Genomic DNA, 26,286 nt, shown 5'->3' with positions numbered 1-26,286 from the left:
TGGCCTAATTAACCCCTACAACTTAGATTTATATAAGATTTTTAAATTAAACTATTAAAAATGTCAGTAAGCTCTGGTTCTCAAGTATTTTGAAGGAAAGCCTTCAAAATATAATATGTATTTTATACACATATGTGAAGAAGAGGGTGATGTGGCCAGTGAATCCCAGAAAGAGAAGGTTTAGGTAGCCTTGGGGGCCAACTTGCTGAGCCTGTGCTCACCCTCCTCTCACTCTACAGGGAGTGATGAATGTTCAGGAAAACAATGATTGATTGGAAGCAGAGCCTAGAGCAGGGTCCCACAATGTGCCATTTGCATCCCCCTCTCCCAGCATAGAAACCTTGTCTCCCTTTCAGCCTTCTACACATACCACTTAGACTGCATGAGACCTGGGGACGTTGTCTCACCTTATTTTACTCTTCAAGTCTGAGCTTGCCTTTGTGTTCACATGTGCCAAGACTCTCTTAATGATGTTTCATTGAAGATGAAGTGACAAAGGTTGTTAAGGGCCTTAACTTTCTCTTCTACCTCCCAAAGATGGCCCTGACCAGAAAAAAAAAAAATGGAAACAGTCCATGATTCATTCCATAAGTAGAGACTGGCCTTCATGGATGTGGGGATGGTCTCAGGAGCCATGAGAACATGGTTGGAAATAGGGGAGCTGGGGATGGAATTACTCAAAGAGGGAAACTGCCCTGGGGAAAACTTCAGGTAAGATGTCTTATATGACAACATGAAGAAAGAAGGAGATTTCTAGATTCATCTTCTAGAATGAGAGATTCAGTGACCAAGATGGACATGAAGGTGATATGTATCTTCAGCAGGAACTTTCTCCACCCCTCCTTTCTGATCAGGGGCTAAAGGTAGAGATGGAATCAGGAGCTGGAGTGGTCCTGACTCTCTTCCTCCAGTGGAGTTTGGGGCAATGGCCCCTGTGGTCCTGATCACCGTTGACTCAACATTTTCTGCTCCTTGTGCTGGTTGCAGGCTTATCTATATTTGAATGAGGGAGAGAGGTTGCTGAAAATTCTCAAGAAGGACAAATCTTGGAGTAAGACTTTTGAATGGGCTACCTTTTTTACCCTCAAAGGTCAGGTAAGAAATTATTAGAAACGTGATTAACCTGTTATTTATCACTGGGGCTTTATATAGAAGAAGTCATAGAAGTCATCCCTATACTTTCTACCTCCTCCTCCCATCCTCTGCCACAGATCTTTTCCAAGACTCCAGGATCCCAAGCCCTGGGACTCAAACTTCCTTACCATCACTTTCTGCAGCAAGATCTTCCTTAGCCTCTCAGTGACAGCTTTATGAAATATTTTTTGTAACAACCTCCAAAAAAGGGACAGGAATAAGTAAACATTTTCTCAGAGGTAGATTATGAACAATGAGGATGCAAAATCCTAGTCATTCAACCATCCTTCCACAGATATATCCAAGAAACATTTCAGATTATGCCAAGCACAGGAGGATTTTGCTCCTGGGCTTTAAATTACTTAAAAAAAAAAAAAAATTCCTAAATTAAGTATTTTTGGAACATATAAACCAAGCTTGGAATAATTGCCTTTTTCTTTCCTTTCTTCCCCTTTCTTCTCCTTCTAGGTCTGTTTCAACATGGGCCAGATGGTGCTTGCCAAAAAAATGCTGAGGAAGGCTCTGAAGTTCCTCAATAGAATCTTTCCTTACAACTTAATCTCCTTGTTTCTCCAGACTCGGGTTGAAAAAAACAGACACTTTCATTATGTGAATCAGAATCAACAGGCCCAAGAGAGCTCACCTCCAGGGTAAGGAAAGAGCTGCAGAGAGCTAGGGGTCTCATCTGACTCTGCAGAAGGAGAGAGACCTGCACATAGTCCAGCAGTCCCCAAAGAGCGGGCCTCTAACGGGCGCGAGGAGTCCAGGTGGCTTGCTAGTGAGGGAGAGGTGGCGGGCTCCCAGGCCAGGGCTGGGTTGCCTCAGAACAACTTAACAGGCAGCTTTTGCCAAAGGAGTTCAGGTGACAAAAACGTAAAGGAGCCCTTTGCAAGATGAGCTCCAGTGCCTCCCCTACTCGTCTCACCCACTAACCCCTTGACCATCCATGTTTCAATGGGAATCTGTACCACCTGTTCCTAGAGCCTCGGTCAAAGTCATCTTCCAATTCAGTGCTAAAACCCTGGGTATTGTCCCTGCCCCAGAGAAAAATGGCAGGTCCTGAAGACATCTGCTAAAATTCAAAATGGCCCATCCATTTTTGTATCTCCACTGATAGAAAATCTGTGGGTTACAGAGGGTAGCTATCGATCAAGATTATACCATTAAGATCTGTACATTTCAACATGTAAATTTTATCTATAAAAGAACTACAAAGAATAATGAGGTGGTGTAGAGGAGGGATACAGTGAGTAAAATAACAGATGCAATGATAATGTTGATAGTTGTTGGAGCTGAATGCTGGGTATATGTACCTCATATTTTTCTGTTTTATTGTGTATGTTTAAAATTTTCCACATCAAACTTTTTATAATATATTCTACCTACCTAGGAAAAGACCAAAAGAGGTGTCACCTAGTTGGGGATCTGGAGAACTGACAGATGATCTGTTCCACCCCGGGAGAGGCCGGTAGCAATATTCCTACAGGTTCTGCTGCTGCTGCTGCTGCTGCCAAGTCGCATCAGTCATGTCTGACTCTGTTCGACCCCCATAGATGGCAGCCCACCAGGCTCCTCTGTCCCTGGGATTCTCCAGGCAAGAACACTGGAGTAGGTTGCCATTTCCTTCTCCAGTGCATGAAAGTGAAAAATGAAAGTGAAGTCGCTCAGTCGTGTCTGACTCCTAGCGACCCCATGGACTGCAGCACAGCAGGTTCTGCCTGAGATACAAATACCTATGTCTATGAGCAAATGGCTGAAATCCTTTTGCAACCTCACCAAAAACTGCCTTCCCCAGTTTCCTGAAAGTGTTCTCTTGACTGGGGTAGGGTGGAGGGGGACAGGGTTGGAAATGAGGTGGAGCTGAGCCCCTTTGCAGGTTGGAATCGGGCTCCTGAGAATCTAAAGCCTGCTGCCTCAGAGGATGCCAGGGGAGAGAGGGGCAGGGAGAGGCTCAGTAGAGATCTCTCTGAGAGATAAGAGAGAATTGAAGTTTGGGTCACAGAGAGTTGTCAGATGAAATAAAGGATGCCTAGTTAAATTTGAAGTTCAGATCAATAATGAATGATTTTTTTGTTTAGTATACATTATATCACACAAGATACTTAAGGCATAGGCATTTTAAAAGAATTATTTTGAAATTCAGATTTAACTCAGCATTCTATATTTTCATTCCCTAAATCCAATAAGCCTAATATACAGCCCCATTTTGTAAAAGGAATAAGAAGTTCCTGCACAAGAGGAGTGGAGAAGGCAATGGCACCCCACTCCAGTACTCTTGCCTGGAAAATCCCATGGATGGAGGAGCATGGAAGGCTGCAGTCCATGGGGTCGCTGAGGGTCGGACAGACTGAACGACTTCACTTTCATTTTTCACTTTCATGCATTGGAGAAAGAAATGACAACCCACTCCAGTGTTCTTGCCTGGAGAATCCCAGGGACGGGGGAGCCTGGTGGGCTGCCGTCTATGGGGTTGCACAGAGTCGGACATGACTAAAGTGACTTAGCAGTAGCAGCAGCAGCACAAGAGGAGAAGGTGAAAAATTGATGATCAGGAAGAAAGTACAGAGCTTAAAATGCTCTCCAGTCAAAAGGTTCTCATCTCAAAAATAAGGACACAAAGAAATACCTTTAATGTCAGAGTTTCCATAGCTTCATCCCTGTTATAAGGGATTTTTACATTCTCCATGTTTCCTTAGAACCTTTAAAAAATAATTTCCACAACAGAATGAATGTCGTCAGTGTTACTGAACTGAGAGTACCTGGAGTTCTTCATTACGAATCTCTAGGATAGGGACTTCCCTGCTGGCCCAGGGTCTAAGACCCTGTATCCCAGTGCAGGGGGGCCTGGGTTTGATCCCTGGTCACGGAACTAGATCCCACATGCTGCAGCTAAACTAAGACCATGTACAGCCAAATAAATATTCTTTTTTTTTTTTTTTTTTTTAAGAATCTCTAGGATATCTTTATTCCTTCTCAACTTTACTTAAGATCTCTTTTTTGATAGTTATTTATAATTATATTTTGTTTTCTTGGCTTTGTTAAATTACTAATATTGTAGCCAGTTTAGGGTCCCATTTTTATCACAAACAGAAAAGATCGGGGGCTACATTATCAATTAAATGATTTGCGGAGGCTGAGACTGAGTCCCCAAACATTCTCGGTAGGTGGTCAGTCATCCTTTCCTTGAATAATTCCAGCACAGGAAGTTCACCATCTCCTGCAGCATTTCCACCCCATAGTCAGAATGTGTCTTAGTCCCTCTGGACTGCTATGACAAAGTGCCACGGGCTGGGTAGCTTATTAACAGCAGACTATTGCTCACAGTTGTGGAGGCCGGGAGTCTGAGGCCCTAGTGGCAGTACAGTGAGGCCAGGCCCTCTTAAGACTTCTTGTCATATCCACACTTGGTGGAAAGGCGCCAGGAACTTTTATAAGAGCTCTAATCCCATTCAAGAGGGTTCCGAGAATCATAACTTAATCGTGTCCTAAAGGCCCCACTACTAATCCTGTTACTTTTTAGGAGTTAGAATTCAAACTTGGGGGGATGAATTCAGACCACAGCAGAATGGATTTGTGTAAAGTACTCATTTCATTTGTTGAGCTAAGACCTAGGTCCTGACAGCAGTGTGTATAGGAAATGACACACTGGACTGGCTAGGCTGGAGGTGGAGCTGCAGTCCTGGCACTGTTACATTCTAGCTCTGTTACTTTTACTTAATTACTTAACCTGAGTCTCACTCTCTGCTTATGTAAAATGGGGTTAATTATTCCTTCCTTTATTATGGAGTCATCCTCAGACACAAATGAGATAAAATTATATAAATGTGCTTTTTAAATAATTTCACTTAAATGGCAGTGACCTGACAGGGGCCAGGTCTTATATATAACTAAATTATAAATAAATTTATAGATGTAAATAAAATGATTTACATCTGTGCTCTTACATATAAATAAATTATCTTAATTAATCATCACAAAGCATTATGGTTTCCATTGTGCAGTGGAGAAAATGGGCTTCATAAAAACTAATATGCATGTACAACAAGGTCCTACCGTATAGCACAAGGAACTATATTCAATATTCTGTGATATATCACAATGGAAAAGAATATTTTAAAAAATAATGTATATATGTGTGTGTGTGATTGAATCAGTGCTATACAGCAGATATTAACACAACATTTGTAAATCAACTGTACATCAATAAAAAATATTGCTTGCTGAAACTGAAAAAAAATTAATGTGCATGTTAATTTACATGTAGGGCTTCCCTGATAGCTCAGTTGGTAAAGAATCTGCTGGCAATGGAGGAGACCCCGGTCTGATTCCTGGGTTGGGAAGATCCACTGGAGAAGGGATAGGCTACGCATTCCAGTATTCTTAGGCTTCCCTGGTGGCTCAGCTTGTAAAGAATTTGCCTGCAATGAGGGAGACCTGGGTTCCATCCCTGGGTTGCGAAGATCCCCTAGAGAAGGGAAAGACTACTCATTCCAGTGTTTGGGCCTGGAGAATGTCCATGGGGTCGCAAAGAGTCGGACACAACATGTAAACTTAATTTTAAGTTTAATTTTAAGTTTAAGTAAGGGAAACAGGCCTCAAACTCAAGTCTATTCAGACCCCCACGCTGGTACTGAGGACTCTGCACCTGTGCTTCCCTCAAGTATGTTGGTGATGATACCTTTTTCTTTTGTCCCGTGTGTATCCTTTAATAGGAAGAAGAGGCTGGCACAGCTTTACCAGCAAACCACTTGTTTCTCCTTGCTGTGGCAAATCTATAGCTTAAATTTTTTTTTCCACTACAAGTATTATTGTCACCTGGCAGCTCTGATGCAAGTGAATACTGCACTGGAAACTCAAGATGATTTCCAGGTAGGTATTTTTATAGCTGCTTTTTATATATCTGAATCTCACTTGGAGAGAAAAGCCGGATGAAATCCAATCAAAATTCAAAATAATGAAGGTATAATAAAAGCCTTCCAGGCTGAATTGTTCTGCCGAGGCCCACAGTTGTCAAACATTTTGATCCCAGAATCCCCTTATACTTTTAATAATTGAGGACCTCAAATAGCTTTTTATGGGCTTCCCAGGTGGCTCAGTGGTTAAAGAATACGCCTGCAATGCAGGAGATGCAGGAGACATAGGTTTATCCCTGGGTCGGAAACATCCCCTGGAGAAGGGCATGGTAACCCACCCCAGTATTCTTGCCTAGAGAATCCCATGGACAGAGGAGCCTGGTGGACTGCAGTCCACAGGGTCATAAAGAGTCAGAAGTGACTGAGCATGCATGCAATAGCTTTTTATGTGGGTTTGTATATTTCTATGGGTTTATGTACTTTTATATGGGTTCATACATTTATATAGGTTGTATCTACTGATATTGCTATATGTGAAACAAAAACTGAGGTACTTTAAAAATATTTTGGGGGGACTTCCCTGGCAGTCCAGTGGTTAAGACTCCATGCTTCCACTGCAGGAGGCACAGGTACCATCCCTGGTCAAGGAACCGGAATCCTACTTAAAAAAAAAAAATTTAAAGAAAATAAACCAATGACACATGAATATAATGAGCATTTTCATTGGAAAAAAATGCTATTTCCCCAAACAAAAAATTTAGTGAGAATGGCATGTATTACATTTTTGCAAATACCTTAATGTCTGATTTCACAGAGGACAGGCTAAAATCTCAATCTGCTTCTATCTTCACTTCATTGTAATGTCACCTGATTCTCTCCTGGAAAACTCCACATGGTACACATAAGAGGATGAAGGTGAAAAAGAAAATGTAAAAGGATAATTCTTTTTAAAAAGATAAAATCATTCGTCCAAAGGTTAGGACTCTGTGCTCGCACCTCTCACTGCCTCAGCTCAATCCTTGGTCAAGGAACTAAAATCCCATAAGCTGCACAAAATGGCCAAAACAAAAAAATGTAAAAGAGCACACATCAAAGATTTTATTGAGCTCATTAAAATTAGTGAGAGAACTAGTAAGACGTTACAACTGGTTCCCAGGAGAATTTAATTTAAGAATGTATGCAAAACTAGTCAAGCCACAGAGCAGGAATAAAATCACTTATATTCCACCAAACATTTATATTTCTATGGAAAAGAATCATTTACATCACTACCAGTTTTCTATAGTATACAGAATTGTAAAGTAGCCCAATGACAGTGAAAAGCAGAGATTACCTTGGTAAGTAAGCTGGACAGGACACATTTTGATTTTGTTTTGTTTTATTTTGGCCCATTTCAAATTCTTTCACTATTTTTCCTGACCCAAATCTCTTGATGTTATGCGATTCGCTTTGATCTCTTCACACCCTGAGTTCCTAGAATGGTGTCTGCCATGTAGTAGGTACTCAACAAATATTTTTTTTGAATGAAATGTTTTACTTCTCCTTCATCCTTGGGGCTATCTCCTAAAAGTGTGGTGGAGTAAGGGGCAGGGAAGTCATAAAAGGGAAAAGTCAAAATTGGAAAGTGAATCAAAAGATGCTTGTTAACAACATGGCTGTGACCGAGGCCAGAAGAGGAGGGAAAATCTCCCCTGGGTGTTCAAAGCAGATGAGGTGCTCTGTGTAGGATAACAGTGAGAAACAGAACGGGTACCAGGAGAGTAGTTTCCAGGGCTTCCCCAGTGGTCCAGTGGTTAAGAATCTGCCTGCCATCGCAGGGGCCATGTGTTCAATCCCTGGTCTGGGAAGAGTCCACATGGAGCAGAGCCACTTAAAGCCCACGGGCCACAGCTACTGGAGCCGATGTTCCTAGAGCTTGGACTCCACAAGAGACGCCCCGGCAACAGAAGCCAGTACACTGCAACGTGGAATAGCCCCTGCTCACCACAGCTAGAGAAAGTGCGCACACAGCAACCAAATGTTCATAAAGACAAAAAATAGTAGTAAACAATACAAGAAAATAATTATTTAAGAAAAGACCGAGAGAGAAGTTTCTAGGACTCTACAATGTATCTGTAGTGTGACTACTAGCAAATCACATAACCTGTAGCTTTATATTTTCCTCATAAAGTGAAGCAGTTGGCCTCAATTCTCTTGGTCCAAATCGGAGAAGAACTAAGCTTTATTACAGATTTGATTTTTCATTTGCCCAGCAATTCTCTTTCTCTCACCTCCCCTCCCCGTTTCCTCCCTACTGGCTGCATTATCTTGAAACTCGTTCTAAACGAGGAATAAAGGAATTCCCTAAATGCCTCCAGACCATTCTACCATGTGAGGTTCTGTCTTTCTTCTCTTTGTATTTTTCAAAATAGTTTATATGTATTCTGAGCTTTGTGGGAGTTTGGGTGTTTTTCTTTTTAGTAGTAAACTGTGTCTGTAGAAGGGACTCTCTTCAGCCTTCTCTAAACATTTCTATCTTGGAGTAACTTTATCATTTTTAAAGAGCTGTTTAAAGAGTAACAAACTTCTCATACATCTTCCAATTAAGTTCAGAACTAATCCTTACTTTTTTTTTGAAAGCAAACAAAACCAAATCAACCTTTCTTTATTAAATAACGAAAGTAATACATGCTTGTTATAACACTAAATTAAACATCACAGAAATGCATAAAATAAAAAGTTCTTCAAATCTTTCCTCCAACTGCAACAAATAGGTAAACTGCTTTTTACAATTTGGAATAAATCCTTCCAGGCCTTCTGGTATGCAGTCCTATATCCACATATATAAGCGATGGCATTTATTTTTCACAAAAATTCAAGTTCTTGTATTTTGTCAAGGACTCTCTATGGGCAAAAGGGGCCATTGAGCTTGTCTTATATAGTTCATGTTTAATGCATGAACTCATGCATTAAACTGCAGGAACTCAGCTTAATTTCTGTATCTAAGCCCATGGTTTGGTCAAATGTCCAGCTCCATTCCAAAACTCAATGAATCCATGTTTACTGGCAGATATTGGGTGATATCCTGGTCTTTCTGCTTTGGGTTCCATCTAAGTCTTGCCCCATCTCTCCTCCTTTCCTCCACTGCTGCCATTTCAGATCATTAAGGCCTACCTGGACTATTCGCTGTACCAACATCTAGCTGGCTACCAGGACGTGTGGTTCAAATACGAGGTCATGGCCATGAAGCAGATCTTCAACCTCCCCCTGAAACGCGAGGGCGTTGAAATCATGACCTATGTGGCCGATAGGCTTGGTTACATCAAACTCCTAATGGGTCAGTTGGACTTGGCCATTGACTTAGGTAAGGGCTGGCTGGTCAAGAAAGGGCATGCAAATACAGGTAATAACCAGAACTATACTGGAATTGTTTTGTTCCCAGGTTCTCGAGCCCACAAGATGTGGTCATTGCTTCGGAATCCCAATAAACACTATCTGGTCCTCTGCTGGCTTTGTAAATCCCTCTTCTTGAAAAACAGGTATTTATCTCAAGGAACTTTCCAAAATGAGAGGAAGAAAGATATACTTATGGAATGTTCTGGATTTACTTAACCCTGGCCATAGGATGGGGAAGGGAGTAGGGTTTACCAAAAGCTGGTGTAACCAATGATCACCACCCTTTGGATGTCACTGCTCTCTCACAGAATTCGTTCCCAGGCACCATGTCTACTCTGGTTGTTCTGGCCAGTGACTGGGCTAGACAGTCACCCCAGTGTGTGGGGATCAGGCCTCCAGCACTGCCAGGGGGCAGAAAGGGAACACTCTCATAGGAGAGGCAAATGCCCAGAGAATAGCCAAGACCAGAGGCCCAGGACAAGTTGGTCTGACTCTGGCCACCCTCATAGAGAGGTCTATGAAAGAACAATTGAACAGAGTCAATTTGAGATTTAGGAGTAGGTTTGAAGTCTGTTTCAGGATTGTATTTGGTTCTGCATTACTGGGCAGGACTGAGACCAGAACTGAACTTCCTTCTCTCCCCCCACCATTTTTTAATCCTACCACCTTTTTTTTCCATAGGTACAAGCAGCTGATCCAGGTTCTGGGGTGGCTGTGGGATCTTTCTGTAGCAGAAGACCACATCTTCAGCAGGGCGTTTTTCTATTTTATTTGCTTGGATATCATGCTTTATTCTGGTGAGCATGACCTTGGAATTTATGAGAACTGGGGATCCAGGGGACTCATGTTGGTGTGGTGTGGCAGCGGTCAGGGCAGGAGTATTGAGACCTGTGGGTTTCTGGCTGGAAAGACATACAGGAAAGGGAAGGGGAGAACCTGGTGTTATGAGCTAAGGAGCCATCTAGAAAGTGCAAGGATTATAAAGGACCAAGAAGAAAGAAAGTTTAGAATTTAAGCTGCCAGTTAATGTGTCAGATCATTCATCATGCAGTGATAGTGATCGTGACCGATGGTGTCTTACTATGTACCTTCCACTAGCATATTTAATTTTTAACAGGATATACTTAGCGATTTCATGCTTTAAAGTGAAGGACAGGGCTGCTAATGCTAAGGGTTTCATTCACTGGTAGCTGTTGGTGATTTGGAAAACTAGTTCTTCTCTGATAATCTTCAGGTTATACCAGGCAGGCAGTGTGCATATTAAACCAGAGCTGGCAACCTGGGCATTCTTTTTCCCACCTGTATTTTCAAAAGGGGATGCAGCTATTGCTGCCAGCAGGGGAAATGTGGATGGGAAGATTGAGAAGTCCCAGGCTGCACTGAGGCTGATTCCTTAGATGCAAGCAGGGAGGTTGGTTTAACTCCCACTTCTGCCTGGTTGACACTCTGTACTTGTAAGTGATATGCATAAACTTCCACAAAAGCAGAAACTCAGCAAACGCAGGGTAGTGCGGCCACCTGGTTGTTGCAATCTACGGGGCCCTTTGGACTCATGAAGGAATCAGAGATTGAGACCTCTCCTCACAGTGGGAACTATTCTGGGAGTTACTAGGCCAGAAAGATGATGATACCCCTCCACTCTCAATCTACCAGCCAAGCTCTCCTGTTTCTCTTTTATTTAAGGCTTTGTTTATAGACCCTTTGAAGAGTGTTTGCAATTCATACACCAAAATGAAGACAACAGACTCCTCAAATTCCAAAGTGGAATGCTCCTGGGACTTTACTCGTGTATCGCTATCTGGTAACACTGTGTTGCATAACACTAAATTGCCAAATTTGAAAATGTTGGATCCTGGAAGACTTCTATGAGATTTGCTAAAAAGAAAGGGAAAGTAATTTTTAACACAGATTGAAGGTGACAGAGCAGATTTACTCAGAAAGGCACCTTGGGGATTACCTAGTTCATCCCCCTCAACCAAGGCCAGAACAGTGATACTACTTAAATTGTATTCAGTGAAACAAACACTTATCTCATACAAAGCATGTTGTGTTAATACAGAGATCTATAAGAAAAGAGTACTTGCTTCTGAGAAGTGTTGGGATTTGAGGGAGACTAATATATAGCACACTCACCCCCTCCCCACCCCCAAGATGGAATCGTAATCACTGTTGATAGAGTCCATGTTGGAGGACATGGCTTATGTCTGCAGAGAGGTGAGCTTCTTGATATTGAACCTCAGGATTAGACTTCCCTATCAGCAGTAAGAAGTTCTAGAAAACTCTGCCCCTTCTCCACCTCATTAAGGCAGGTAGTACCATGCTACCTGTGTGGGCACCAGGCTCTCACTGGGTCTCAAGATGAAAGAGAGCTGCTGCTGCTGCTGCTGCTAACTCGCTTCAGTCGTGTCCGACTCTGTACGACCCCATAGACAGCAGCCCACCAGGCTCCTCTGTCCATGGGATTCTCCAGGCAAGAACACTGGAGTGGGTTGCCATTTCCTCCTCCAATGCATGAAAGTGAAAAGTCAAAGTGAAGTCGCTCAGTCGTGTCCGACTCCTAGTGACCCCATGGACTGCAGCCTACCAGGCTCCTCCGTCCATGGGGTTTTCCAGGCAAGAGTACTGGAGTGGGGTGCCATTGCCTTCTCCAGAAAGAGAGCTACACCTGCCTAATTCCTGTCCCAAAGTCACCAGCCAGCTAAGTCACTCCTTACCACTGGAGGTGTGAGTGAGGCAGGGAAAGAAATGGAGAGTTTTGCACCAGTCGTGCTCCCTCACATGGAAGGATGCTTCAGGAGGGTGGAATAAGCAGGCCTCCTACCCCATTAACCCATTAAGCCATTAACCGGCTAAAGCTTCATCTTTTAACCCATACATTTTAAACTCAGTAGGGCTGCAACTATGACCTTAGCTTCAAGGAAGTAGATTAATAGTAAGGCTCCAGAACATTAACTAAATTACTGCCACAGCCATCCCCAAGACTTAAAAGTTATTCCCTATTCCACTTCCCATCTCAAATTATATAAGCAGTCATGTGGGCTTCCCTCATAGGTCAGTTGGTAAAGAATCTGCCTGCAATGCAGGAGACCCGAGTTCAATTCCTGGTTTGGGAAGATCTGCTGGAGAAGGGATAGGTTACCCACTCCAGTACTCTTGGGTTTCCCTTGTGGCTCAGCAGGTAAAGAATCTGCCTGCAATGCAGGAGACCTGGGTTCAATCCCCATTGGGAAAATCCCCTGGAGAAGGGACAGACTATCCACTCCAGTAGTCTAGCCTGGAGAATTCCATGGACAGGATCCTGGCAGGCTACAGTCCATGGGTTTGTAAAGAGTCAGACATGACTAAGCGACTTTCACACACACTTCCCATCTCAAATTATATATGCAGTCATGTAGTCCAATATTTAGAGATTTTATGATGTTAAATGACAATGCAAAGACATTCCTATATAAAGTGCCACAGACTAGAGCAGTTTCATATTCAAATAGAAATCTCCTTTTATTATAAAACTCATTGGGAGAAATTAAAATCCAAAAATTTGGATTTAAAATTTAATTTAATTTACACTTTGCTAGCTAAAGTCTAAAGTAATAGAAGTCCAAAGTCAAATTAATTTGCACATGTGAGTTAAAGTTCAAGGAATCTAAAATTCAAAAATCACCTTAATTTCTTATTCTACTCTATCTTCCCTGAGGAGTTCTTGCAACAACTGTAGCTTAAGACAATACTGCTCCCACTTTATGGGCATAAGAATCATCTGGAGAGTCCATTAACTCAGATTTCTGGTCCCATCCCCAGCGTGTCTGATTCAGCAGATCTAGATTGGACCAGAGAGCTTGCATGTCTAAGAAGCACTCGGGTGATGCTGACGATTCCTTTCTATGGTCCACACTTTGAGTAGTGTTAGCCTAGGCTCTCTCTCTTTAGAATCTCTCTCTTTGCTCTGTTTCACTTTTTGAAATTTTTTTCCCTTGGCCACATTGCACAGCTGGCAGGATCTTAGTTCCCTGACCAGGGATTGAATTGGGGCCCTCAGCAGTGGAAGCACAGAGTCCTAACCACTGGACCACCAGGGAGTTCCCTCATTTTTTAGAGTCAGAGAGTTAAATGGTACCTAATATTATCCAAGTATTCCCCCCAATTCTATTAATTTCAAATCATCAAAAAAGTTCTATTCTGTCCCTGCTTCATATCAGATAATTTCCCCTGAATAGGCCAGTGGCAGGCTTCCAGAGACCCACATTCTCGTAGCTACACCTCTAGAGAGACTCATTTCAGAAAACCAGCCCATTCTAAGGGTGATGCAGATTTTTCTTATTCTTCTGTGGTAATATAGGTATGCCAGACTGCAGGAATGGAACAGCTTTCATGTATTTTCCAATAGAGCCAAAAATCTTGTGTCAAGAAGAACCCCAACAGCTCTTTACTGCATAAGCATCAGTAGGTATATGGAAGGACAAGTTCTCTACCTTCAAAAGCAAATTGAAGAACAATCAGAGAATGCTCAAGACGCTGGAGTTGACCTACTCAAGGTAAGGCCTCTTCTTTGGTTTCCAGGGTACTTCATACCATAAGTGGCTTTTTCTCTACCTTCTGTGATAATTATTTTCTCTGATTGTAGAAGTTCTACCTGTTTGTAGGGTAAGTTTTTGAAGGTAATTCTATCCCCATAATTAGAATATGAATTGCCTTACTTACCTTACTACCCAGAGATAACCACTTTATGCATATTGAGAAATCACTTTCCAAATTTTCTTCTATGTATGTGCATGCATTTCCATTTTTTAAAACTTACTACTAAATACGGTATATTTATGAATCATGCTCCTGCTCATGTTCAGTCACATCAGTCATATCTGACGCTTTGCGACCCTATGGGCTGTTGTCTGACAGGTTCCTCTGTCCATGGGCTTCTCCAGGCAAAAATACTGGAGTGGGTTGCCACGCCCTCCTCCAGGAGATCTTCCTGACCGAGGGATCAAACCCTCGTCTCCTGCATCTCCTGCGTTGGCAGGCAGATTCTTTACCACTGAGTCACCTGGGAATCTCGTCCCAAAGACAGAACAGGCTAAAAACACAATAGTTGCTATTGGGATTGCAGCAAAAATGAGTAAAGCATTCTCTTTGTACTTTAGGAGTTTGTGATTTCAAGGTGATGGAGGTGGGAAGCCCAGGATTGGGAGGGAGTTGTAGAGGTGGGGAGTAGAAAGAATGCTGCTGCTAAGTCCCCTCAGTCGTGTCCGACCCTGTGTGACCCCACAGACGGCAGCCCACCAGGCTCTGCCATCCTTGGGATTCTCCAGACAAGAACACTGGAGCGGGTTGCCATTGCCCTCTCCATTGTGTGAAAGGAAAAAGTAAAAGTGAAGTCGCTCAGTCGCGTCCAACTCGTAGCGACCCCATGGACTGCAGCCTACCAGGCTCCTCCATCCATGGGATTTTCTAGGCAAGAGTACTGGAGTGGCTTGCCATTGCCTTCTCCGAGTAGAAAGAATAAAAGAGCCCAAAAGAACACAAAATCAAACTTGGTATTTCCCGCTAAACATAGAGCAATACCTTTTACATGTGTTACTGAACCAAACTTGGGTTCATTCTCTCAAGTACAGTAAAGCTGATCTAGTGATACTGGGTTGTGATGAGGAAAAGTGCAGCCTTTATTGTAAGGTGCCAGATGAGGGGTCCAGGGCAGCTAATACTCAAAAAACCTGAACTCCCCAATAGGTTTCAAGGAAGCATTTTTAAAGGCAAGAAGGAGAAAAGTCACAGGGTACGTGATTAGCTCATGCACAGTTCTGATTGGTTGATGGTGAGGAAACAGAGCAGTGTCCCAGAGGTTACCATGATCAATCCTCAGGCTCCAGGAGGTCTGGGGGCTACATCTTGTGGTCATTAAGTAGTTAACTTCTTCCATCTGGTGGGAGTTTTAGCATCTATAAAACAACTCAGGAAATGTATAACAGGTACAGTTATCTAGTCACTTCAGGGAGGAACTAAAGAGTCTGTGGCTGCCATATGGCTGAGGTACTGTTTAAACTATTGTCAATTCTCCTGGCCTAACTGCTATTCTTGTCACTACACAGTCATATACTTTCAGCCATTAATTCTGGAGCCAGTCTTCTGTGACTCACTGGAGGCCTGGGAGATAGACTATATAGCTTTTCTACAAACAAGTGGAAGGCAGAGGATGTGGTGTGAATGGTTTGTTCTGGGAATGTCCCATAGGGTTGATTACATACAGTAGATGCTTAATTTCTTGAACAAAGAATTGATGGACGAAAACGTGTAACAGTTTAGTCAGGAAAAAATCTACATTTCGATCCATTTCTATGATATTGAAGTTTGTTGTTGTTGTTATTCAGGCGTGTCTGACTCTGTGACCCCGTGGACTGCATCACGCCAGGCCTCCCTGTCCTTCATCATCTCCTGCACTTTGCTCAAACTCATGTCCACTGAATCGGTGATGCCATCCAACCGTCTCATTCTCTGTCATCCCCTTCCCCTCCTGCTTTTAGTCTTTCCCAGCATCAGGGTCTTTTCCCAATGGGTAAGCTATTCCCATTAGGTGGCCAAAGTAAAGCTTCAGCTTCAGCATCAACCCTTCCAATGAACATTCAGGGTTGATTTCCTTTAGGATTGATTGGTCGGATCTCCTTGCAGTCCAAAGGACTCCCAAGAGTCTTCTCCAACAGCACAGTTTGAAAGTAGCAGTTCTTTAGTACTCAGCCTTCTTTACGGTCCAACTCTCACATCTGTACATGAACGTGAACGTGAACGTGAAGTCACTCAGTCGTGTCCGACTCTGTGTGACCCCATGGACTGTAGCCTACCAGGCTACTCTGTCCATGGGATTTTCCAGGCAAGAGTACTGGAGTGGATTGCCATTTCCTTCTCCAGGGGGATCTTCCCCACCCAAGGATCGAACCCGAGTCTCCCACATTGTAGACGGAGCCACCAGGGAAGTCCATCTGTACATGACTGCTGGAAAACCCTAGCTTTGACTATACAGACTTTTGACTGCTAAGTGATGTCTCTGCTTTTTAATATGCTGTCTAGGTTTGTCATTGCTTTTCTTCCAAGGAGCAAGTGTCTTTTAACTTCAAGCCTGTAATCTCTGTCCCCAGTAATTTTGGAGCCCAAGAAAATAAAGTCTGCAAATGGGACTGGATGCCATGATCTTAGTTCTTTGAATGTTGAGTTTTAAGCCAGCTTTTTCACTCTCCTCTTTCACATTCCTCAAGAGGCTCTTTAGTTCCTCTTTATTTTCTGCCATTAGGGTGGTATCATCTGCATATCTGAGGTTATTGATATTTCTCACAGCAGTCTTGATTCCAGCTTGTGATTCATCCAACCTGGCATTTCACATGCTGTACTCTGCATATAGCTTAAATAAGCAGAGGGACAATATACAGCCTTGATGTGCTCCTTTCTTTGAACCAGTTCGTTGTTCCATGTCCAGTTCTACCTGTTGCTTCTTGACCTGCATGTAGGTTTCTCAGGAGGCAGGTAAGGTGGTCTGGTATTCCCATCTCTTGAAGAATTTTCCAGTTTGTTGTGATCCACATGATCAAAGGCTTTAGTCAATGAAGCAGAAGTAGATGCTTTTCTGGAATTCCCTTGCTTTTTCTATGATCCAACGGATGTTGGCAATTTGATCCCTGGTTCCTCTGCTTTCAGTGATATTGAAGTAAATGAAATAAAAGAATAAGACATTGTCTTGTTGATGGTCAAATTGGCAGACAACAGAGAAGACATTAACATAACAGACATAACATAACAGAGAAGTCCTCTGAAGGACTCTCATAAACTTTCTAGAGAGCATTCTGCAAAATGCATCAATATCTTTAAAATATGCACATCATTTAATTCTCCTCCTAGGAATGACCCTGAGATAATCAGGTGGTAAACAAAAATTATATATATAAAGATGTTGATCTCAGATTTATAGTATTTAAAAAGTAGAGGGAAAGAAGTGATATGCCTTTCAAAATGCTGGTTATCTCTACAGGAGGAAATAGCAACCCACTCCATCATTCTTGCTAGTGAAGTCCAACGGAAAAGAGGAGCCTGGCAGGCTACAGTCCATAGGTTCACAAAAGCACTGGACACAACTTAAAATATATATATATATATGTAAATATATATGTATTAGTCAGAAATGGTATATTTAAACATTAAGACATTTTCACATTAAAAAATCTGAATTTCTGACTCTTTTAAAAATTGCAGTATCTGATGACTCTAAACCCCAATTCTAAGGGGCAGCTATTGTCTGGAACTGATGAAGGGCGGCATTTAGGTCATACTCTCTCCAGTATGACATAATTTCCTTGCTTCTTATCTTATCTTACCTCTTATTTATGTTTCTTACATGACTGTCAGCATTTGGATTTGTGAGATCTGATGTTAAAGAATCATGTCACTGGAAAAGGTTTACAATGTTGTGCTAAATGAGAAAAAAATATTTTGAATTGCTGTTTAGTATGATACCAGTTGTGGTGAGTATGAGTATGAGTGTGTGTGTGTGTGTGTGTGTGTGTGTGTGTGAGATAGTGCCAACTGACGTTGCAAGTTAGATTTTGTTCAGGGTTCTTCAGTTCAGTTGCTCGGTCGTGTCTAACTCTTTGAGACCCCATGAATTGCAATATGCCAGGCCTCCCTGTCCATCACCAACTCCCAGAGTTCACCCAAATTCATGTGTGAGTCGGTGATGCCATCCAGCCATCTCATCCTCTGTCGTCCCCTTCTCCTCCTGCCCCCAATCCCTCCCAGCATCAGTCTTTTCCAATGAGTCAACTCTTTGCATGAGGTGGTCAAAGTATTGGAGTTTCAGCCTCATCACCAGTCCTTCCAATGAACACCCAGGACTGGTCTCCTTTAGGATGGACTGGTTGGATCCCCTTGCAGTCCAAGGGACTCTCAAGAGTCTTCTCCAACACCACAGTTCAAAAGCATCAATTCTTCAGCACTCAGCTTTCTTCACTGTCCAACTCTCACATCCATACATGACCACTGGAAAAACCATAGCCTTGACTAGATGGACCTTTGTTGGCAAAGTGATGTCTCTGCTTTTCAATGTGCTATCTAGGTTGGTCATAACTTTCCTTCCAAGGAGTAAGCGTCTTTTAATTTTATGGCTGCAGTCACCATCTGGTGTGATTTTGGAGCCCCCCAAAATAAAGTCTGACACTGTTTCCACTGTTTCCCCATCTATTTCCCATGAAGTGACGGGACCAGATGCCATGATCTTAGTTTTCTGAATGTTGAGCTTTAAGCCAACTCAGGGTTCTTACTGAGGATTATATCTGTAGCTTGGAGGACAGCCTCGCAGATAGCTTTTGAGTAACTGCTCTGAGGAAGTAAGGAAGGGGGCAGGATATATAGGAGTTTTTTCCTGGGAAAAACATCAAAAGATTACTGCTAATCACAAAGAACAACATCACAAGTTAATGCTTTTAACACTTTTTTATGTATAGAAGATGCAAGGATTTGGATTTATTGAAATTATTCCTTAGATAGGCATCTAACTATCTATGACCAGTGTCCAAAGCACAAGACACTTCCTGTTTTTCTCAGGCACACCATTGGTGGGTGGCTGCAGTGACTAATGGCTTGATTCTTGTAGAACCGGGATGGTGGGCAACATTCCCTGTCCACAGCAAAGAAATAAAAATGTGTATCCAAATGTCAAGGTGTATATCCAAATGTCAAGGTGTATATCCAAATGTCAAAATAATTTTTTTTAGCTGTTAGGGTTATGAGTGATTCTTTTTTTTCCCTATCATTTTTTTTTTAATTCTGTGCTATTTGTTTTTCCCCTTTTCAGTGTTTACATTTTTTTTCAGTTGAGGTATAATTTTTAAAATTTTAAAAATTATATTCCTTTGGTAAATGAAAGAAAATGTCGCTACTGTTACTGAACTGAACTTGGGTCTGCTTGCTGGCACAGAGCAAAGTCAATTTACTGACACCAGGTAGTGGTGAAGGAAAGTACAGCACTTATTGCCAGGCCCAGCAGTGAGAATGGGTGGCTCATATTCAAAAAACCCAAACTCCCCAATGACTTTCAAGGAAAGGTTTTTAAAGGCAACATTTGGAGTGAGGGCTGCAGTGTACATGACTTTATTCTGACTGGCTGGTGGTGAGGTAACAGGGTGGTGTTTCACGAATGTTAATCATCAAGCTTCTGGTTCTAACCAGTCTGGGGTCTATGTCTTATAGTCAGCATGCAGTCAGCATCCTGTAGCTGGGTGAGGGTCTTAGTTCCTGCAGAAGAACTCAAAGATACGTATCAGATTGTCATGTATTTTCCTTGAGGAAGAGCTCAGACTGTTTTTATCACTGAACTATATTTTCTTGACTGGTTTTTTCCTACATTCCCTTACTTCCCTAATTAGTAACTGCTTGAATTTGCCCTTTGGAACTCAGGGAAGAGCTAGGAGACTGAAGCCTTTTTCTACAAACAAGAAACAGGGGACATAGAAGGGCTTTTGTACATGGGAGGGCCCTGTGGAGTTCACTCAGTTTCAGTCGCCTGCTTTCTTTGATATTCCTCAAGTCAAATTCTTGAGGGGAATGGGGCATGACAAGAAAGAGAATAAAGTTTTGGGTAAAGAAGTTAATCATAAATTCAGCGGGGGAACTGAGTTTCAGAGGGACTCAGTTTCATTTTTAAGAATGGTTGCCCTTTTGGGTTAATGAGCAGACCCATATCACATTCTCGGTTGGGGTAAGCCACTGGGGCCACTCTACTTGACTTTTATCATCTAATCTCCACTACTTTCTATGTATGTTTCAGTAATGTGCTTTTTAACTTGATTGCTTATACCCTTGAAATGATCCCAAATGATCTGAAATGGAAAAATCCTTTCAGTCAAGGATCCCTTTCTGATTCTGTTATGTTGCTTTTTCCTTTAGAACTTGGAGAATCTGGTGGCTCAAAACACCACTGGGCCTGTCTTCTACCCAAGACTCTACCATCTGATGGCCTATGTCTGTATACTAATGGGAGAGGGGCAGAATTGTGACCTCTTCCTGAACACAGCCTTACAGTTCTGTGAAACTCAAGGGAATGTGCTGGAGAAGTGCTGGCTGAACATGAGCAAAGTATGTAGCATCAGAGAGCAAGCTGGGGCAGACGCTCACAGGGGATGTTAAGGAGCCCAAGAAGCCCACTACCTGCTTTGGATTTCACTGGGTGTGGAAGGCCATCAGAGGCCTTTCTGAAAGGGATGACATATCCATAGGTTTGGTATTTGCACCTCCTCTTCCCCTTTCAGTTCTCATGAGATCCTCCCATCCTTCAAATTTAGCAATTTCTCTACCTTTTCATGGGGCTTCCCAGTTGGCTCATTGGTAAAGAATCTGCCTGCCAATCCAGGAAATGCAGGAGACATGGGTTTGATCCCTGGGTTAGGAAGATCTCTTATAAGAGGAAATGGCAACCCTGATATTCTTGGCTAGAAAATCCCATGTACAGAGGAACCTGGCGGGCAGCAGTCCATGGGGTCACAGAGTCACACACAACTCAGAGACTAAACACCGCCACCACCTTTATTCACGTGCATGTCTTGCCTCTCCTCGAGAATGTGAACAGTTGGAACACAAAAATCATTTAGTCTCCAACACAGTGCCTTATTATACTCAGTATTTGTTGAATAAGTAAATGAATTTTCTCCTCTATGTGTTAGAGTTATCCTAGTTTGGGTAGCAAAAGTCATTGTTCATTTTAAAAGCTCAGGTACATTTGACCATTTCTGTATTAGACCACTCTTGACCATACAAGCTGAGAAGCAGTAATGAATTCTGTGTTCTCTTTTTCTCCTCTCAGGAATGGTGGTACTCAAACTCTGAGTTAACAGGAGACCAATGGCTTCAAACACTCTTGAATCTCCCATCATGGGAAAAAGTTGTATCAGGCAAGGTAAACATACAGGATATTCAGAAAAACAAATTCCTGATGAGAGTTAATATTCTGGACAATCCTTTCTAACCTTTCATGAAAGAGAACAAAGATTTTAATGACTCATTCTCTTGTGATTATCCCTTATTAACTTTTCTGTATAGGCAGCATCTTCCAGGTTCCTGAATACTTCCTTCTGTTCAGACACAGAACCAGACCTCTGGTTTCTCCTCTGTCTGGAGGGTCAGAAAGGGTTGGCAGTGTCATGCTTTCCTTTCTTCCAGCTTTGCACAAATTCCCTTTGCCTTTAATGCTGTTTTAGCTTATCTTGTTTATTTTCAGCCCATGCAGAATTGTATCAGATCGAAAAATTTTAGTATCAAAATGATACATTTTGTGGCAGATAGGCTTATATGTAATCTATTAAACTAAAAACGGTTATTTTTAAATGTCCAGTGTTATGTCTTTTGTATGTTGCCCAGGATTAAAAAATAGCTACTTCTCTTCATGGTCTGTAAGGTCAAAATTTGAAAAGACACATCTTTGTTGTGCCTGACTGCAGCCTCCAAAGCCCCTCTGACTGCATGCATCAAGGATCTGTGGAAATACATTTTTCAAAATTGAAATACTAGCAATTTTGAGGTGGATGTCTTTATGTGCTTAGAGTTTACATATTTCTATATTTAGCAAAGTAATAGCATTTAACTTCACTTCCCAGATGTTGGAGAAGCCGTCTGTGGTCACTGTCTCTCTTTTGCACACAAATCGATTGCCATAGGCACCCTGTGCTCCGATGGTGTGCGGGAACACATGGAGATTCAGCCTCTCTCTGTGCTGCTGCAGTTCCCTCCTGTTGGTTCATTTCACAAATCCAGGTGGCCTCCGCAAGTAGGTGCCCGAGGAGATTTGTTGACTCTCTTCACCTTTCGATCCTGGAAGGAGGTTTTTCATGTCTGACTTTAATGGACACCTCAAATTCTCATAGGGATTTCCAAAGGCAGTGTGCCCTCTGAGCCTTCTTTTAACAGGCTAACGTTTCATTGTCCTTTAGCAAGAGGCAAAGCCGTGTTTTTCCTCCTGGTGATATAACTGAATTATAACCACTTAAGGAGGTTGGATAATACCAGTTGGTACTAGGAGTTTAGCCACAGAGGCTGGGTTCTGGCCTGGTGAAAAGGACAATAGCCTGGGAGGTCAGAGCATTGGGTTCCAACATAAGCTTTGCTTTAAGCATACTTTATTCCTGGGACTCATCACCTAACCTCTCTATTTCAGTACATGAGTATGAGTATCAAGTAAGACAGTAAAGATGAAAAGGCATTGAAAATCATAACATGCTCTATGAGTGAAAAAAAATTAGTATCATACATGGCTGATTTTAAGTAAATGCATCAAATATTAAGCTTCATTCAAATATCGTCCCCTTCAAAGCTATCGTCTTGAAAGTTGTGTCAACTAAAAAGATGCAGAACATGCGAGTTGAGAGTTAAGTTTTATTTGGGGCAAAATGAGAACTGCAGCCTGAAAGACAGCACCTCAGGTAGCTCTGAGGAACTGTTCTACAGCAGCAGTGGAGGAAAGTCAATATATAAGATTTTGGTGACGGGGAGTTCAGTGCAATGAAGTGCTAACTTTAAAAGAGGTTTTCTGCTAGTCACGAGGAGCTGATGTCACCACGAGGAGCTAAGCACTTCATTGCACTGGACTCCCCTCCACCAAAATCTTATATATTGACTTTCCTCCACTGCTGCTTTGGAACAGTTCCTCAGAGCTACCTGAGGTGCTGTCTTTCATGAAGGATTTAGTGCTTTTCTAGATACAAGGAGATACAAGGATTGGGATCCTGAAATCAGTTCCCAAAAATACCTCTCTAAAGACCTGTTCCACCAGTTTCTCTGGAGCACAGGGTGCCTCACTCTCTACCCTGAATTCCCTGCAGGGGTGTTGAAGGTCAGCAGATGCAGCAGCACAGGCAGATGGCAAATGCTCACGTGTTTGTTGTTCCCTTGCTGGCGAGTGTTCTTGGCAGGTGCCAGTTTGTGGTTGACTTTTGCATACTTGTCCCATGTGCTCTCTTATCACCTCCATCATTTTATGTATCATTCATCTTAATCATTCACTTATATACTCGTCCAGCTAACATTTTTTTGGACTAATCACTGTGCATTGGGCATGGATTAAATACCAGAGATTAAAATACAAAAATGTAAAAGACACAATTCTTGATCTTGGTGAGCTCATACATCCACTAGAGGAAACAGACATTCAAGTCAAACTCAGCCCATGTTAGTCGCTCAGTCATGTCCGACTCTTTGCAACCACATGGACTGTAGCCCACCAGGCTTATCTGTCCATGGAATTCTCCAAGCAAGAATATCAGAATAGGTTGCCATTCCCTTCTCCAGGGGATCTTCCCAACCCAGGGATTGAGTCCAGGTGTCCTGTACTGCCGACAGATTCTTTACTGTCTGCGTTACCAGAGAAGTCTGTGTTTCACTGTAGTTATACTACAGGTATGAACACAGTAAACAGCATGGTGGAGAGAGTTGTCTTTGTTCAGTCACTCAGTCGTGTCTGACTCTTTGTGACCCCACGGACTGCAGCACACCAGGCTTCCTTGTCCTTCACCATCTCCCGAGTTTGAGTTTGCTCAAACTCGCGTCCATCGAGTTGGTGATGCCATCCAACCATCTCGTCCTCTGTCATTTCCTTCTCCTCCCGCCTTCAACCTTTCCCAGCATCAGGGTCTTTTCCAATGAGTCAGTTCTTCACATCGGGTGGCCAAAGTATTAGAGCTTCAACTTCAGCATCCGTCCTTCCAATGAATATTCAGGACAGATTTCCTTTAGGGTTGACTTGTTTGATCTCCTTGCAGTCCAAGGGACTCTCAAAAGTCTTCTCCAACACCACAGTTCAAAAGCACCAATCCTTTGGCGCTCAGCCTTCTTTGTGATCCAGTTCTTACATCCATACATGACTACTGGAAAAATCATAGCTTTGACTACAGGGACTTTTGTCAGCAAAGTAATGTCTCTGTTTTTGAATCTGCTGTCTTAGTTCTGCCATTACTGGAAAAGGGATAGCCTACCCACTCCAGTATTCAGGCCTAGAGAATTCCATGGGTTGTGTAGTCCATGGGGTAGCAAAGACTCGGACATGACTGAGACTTGCACTTCATTTTCACTTTTTAGGTCTGTCATAGCTTTTCTTCCAAGGAGCAAGCAATTTCATGGCTACAGTCACCATCTGCAGTGATTTTGGAACCCAAGAAAATAAAGTCTCTCACTGTTTCCATTGTTTCCCCATCTATTTGCCATGAAGTGATGGGACTGGATTCCATGATCTTCATTTTTTGAATGCTGAATTTTAAGCCAGCTTTTTCACTTTCCTCTTTCACCATCAAGAGGCTCTTTAGTTCCTCTTTGCTTTCTGCCATAAGGGTGGTATCATCTGCTTATCTGAGGTTATTTATATTTCTCGTGGCAACCTTGATTCCAGCTAGTGATTCATCCAGCCAGGCATTTCACATGATGTACTCTGCATAGAAGTTAAATAAGCAGGGTGACAATATACAGCCTTGAGGTACTCCTTTCCCAATTTGGAACCAGTCCATTGTTCCATGTTGAGTTCTAACTGTTGTTTCTTGACCTGCATATAGATTTCTCAGGAGGCAGATGTGATGGTCTGGTATTCCCATCTCTTGAAGAATTTTCCACAGTTTGTTGTGGAGAGAGTAGCGCACACAAAATCCAGATGTCTCTGAAGACTTAGCTGAACTGCCTCTGACACAAAGTCATTTTGATTACCCTGTCCCTTCCAGAGGAGGGCAGAGGGCAAATGTGGGTGAAGATAGGTGAGAGTGTTAGAGAGAGCAGGTGCACACAGAGACAAGCATGAGCAATGCTGGCCTATAGCAGAGAGATGTTTGACGTGGAGCTTATTGGAGAGGTAAGCCCAGCAGCTGGGGGTCTGCTCTGCAGATGTTGTGCTGGACTAGAAGTGAAGTGCTGTCCTCCCAACCCCCAGCACATGCCTCTTCCTTTCCATTACATTTACCAGCACCTCCCAGATGAAGTCCTCCAGTGAAAAGCTGGGTGCTGGGTTCACCCACAATCTTTCATCCTCCAAAACTTCAAAAACGTCTTTTACTTTATTGGCTTGCCACCAAGCCAAAGCAAGACTGGAGGAGGTGGACAGGGGGAGGGTAGTCTGTTACTGGAAGTGTAATGACTTCCCCAGGACTGATCAAAGAAATCGAGAAGAGGAAGAACTAGGAAAAGACCAAAGTGCAAATGAGGGATTTTACATTTCATGTATCTGAATCCAGAGGAGCAGGCATCAGGCTTTACAGGAATCTTGAACTTGCTTTCTGGCCCGAGACTACACCACAGACTGACCATGTGACCTTTTCATTAGTTTCCTCACTTCTAAACTAAACAGGTTGTGACAGGTTCCCACCCCTCCCAGTCTGCCATTCCCAGCTCCTAAAAACAGGCTGGGCGCAGGTCCATCTTCTCTGCAGCCAGCAGATGGCAACATGAGCTCTTTTCTCTGGAGGCGGCCCAGGGAACCGTTTTCTGGTCAAGAGCCAAGCTTTTGTCTTCCAACCCACAGCCTCAGTCCTGAACACTTAGAACCATGTCAGCTTCCATGGTAGCTCTCTTCAGTATCTATAAGAAGTTTCCAGCATATGGTTCTAAGGAACATCACTTGAGAAAGTAGATTCTGGCTAGAATTCTTTTTAGGAGAAGGCAGATAATTTCATGAAGCTTCCAGGAAGAGAGTAATGAATAAGTGAAGATCTACCTTTTCTTTCTTTCTTTCTTTCTTTCTTTCTCCTTCCTTCCTTCCTTCCCATGAGCTTGTGAACTCTTCTCCCCACGTCTATGGCTTCTTACAGGGCAGAGGCCCTGTCCTCACTCCCTGTCTCCAGCACCATTCTCGGTGCCTGGACACACAGTCAGTGCTCAGCAAGCATGAATTAGTGAATTAAACAATATTTTCATTTGATCATCTTGAATTAAT

The 26,286-nt window shown here is 42.6% G+C and overlaps 1 protein-coding gene across 2 annotated transcripts in view; it reads left to right on the top strand.

Annotated features, from left to right (window-relative positions):
- Nucleotides 1–21,710, top strand: part of ADCY10 (adenylate cyclase 10) — an 80,535-nt gene extending 58,825 nt beyond the window's left edge. The window contains exons 12-21 of one of the 2 annotated variants that reach the window (XM_086393941.1): nt 988–1,095; nt 1,603–1,784; nt 5,847–6,003; nt 9,126–9,330; nt 9,409–9,505; nt 10,044–10,159; nt 11,046–11,163; nt 13,699–13,894; nt 20,277–20,465; nt 21,190–21,710. In XM_086393941.1, coding sequence (XP_086250067.1) covers nt 988–1,095; nt 1,603–1,784; nt 5,847–6,003; nt 9,126–9,330; nt 9,409–9,505; nt 10,044–10,159; nt 11,046–11,163; nt 13,699–13,894; nt 20,277–20,465; nt 21,190–21,351 — 1,530 coding nt within the window. In that variant the 3' untranslated portion in view covers nt 21,352–21,710. The remainder of the gene's footprint in view (nt 1–987; nt 1,096–1,602; nt 1,785–5,846; nt 6,004–9,125; nt 9,331–9,408; nt 9,506–10,043; nt 10,160–11,045; nt 11,164–13,698; nt 13,895–20,276; nt 20,466–21,189) is intronic. The other variant, XM_086393942.1, reaches the window with a different exon arrangement.
- The last annotated feature ends 4,576 nt before the right edge of the window (nt 21,711–26,286 follow it).

Source organism: Bos grunniens, chromosome 3 (assembly GCF_055505025.1).
Source record: "Bos grunniens cultivar Pamir isolate PY7600 chromosome 3, Bosgru_T2T1.0, whole genome shotgun sequence".
In the NCBI taxonomy this organism is placed as follows: Eukaryota; Metazoa; Chordata; class Mammalia; order Artiodactyla; family Bovidae; genus Bos; species Bos grunniens.
The sequence above is the reverse complement of the archived record's forward strand: the minus strand, read 5'-3'. Positions and strand labels throughout refer to the sequence as shown.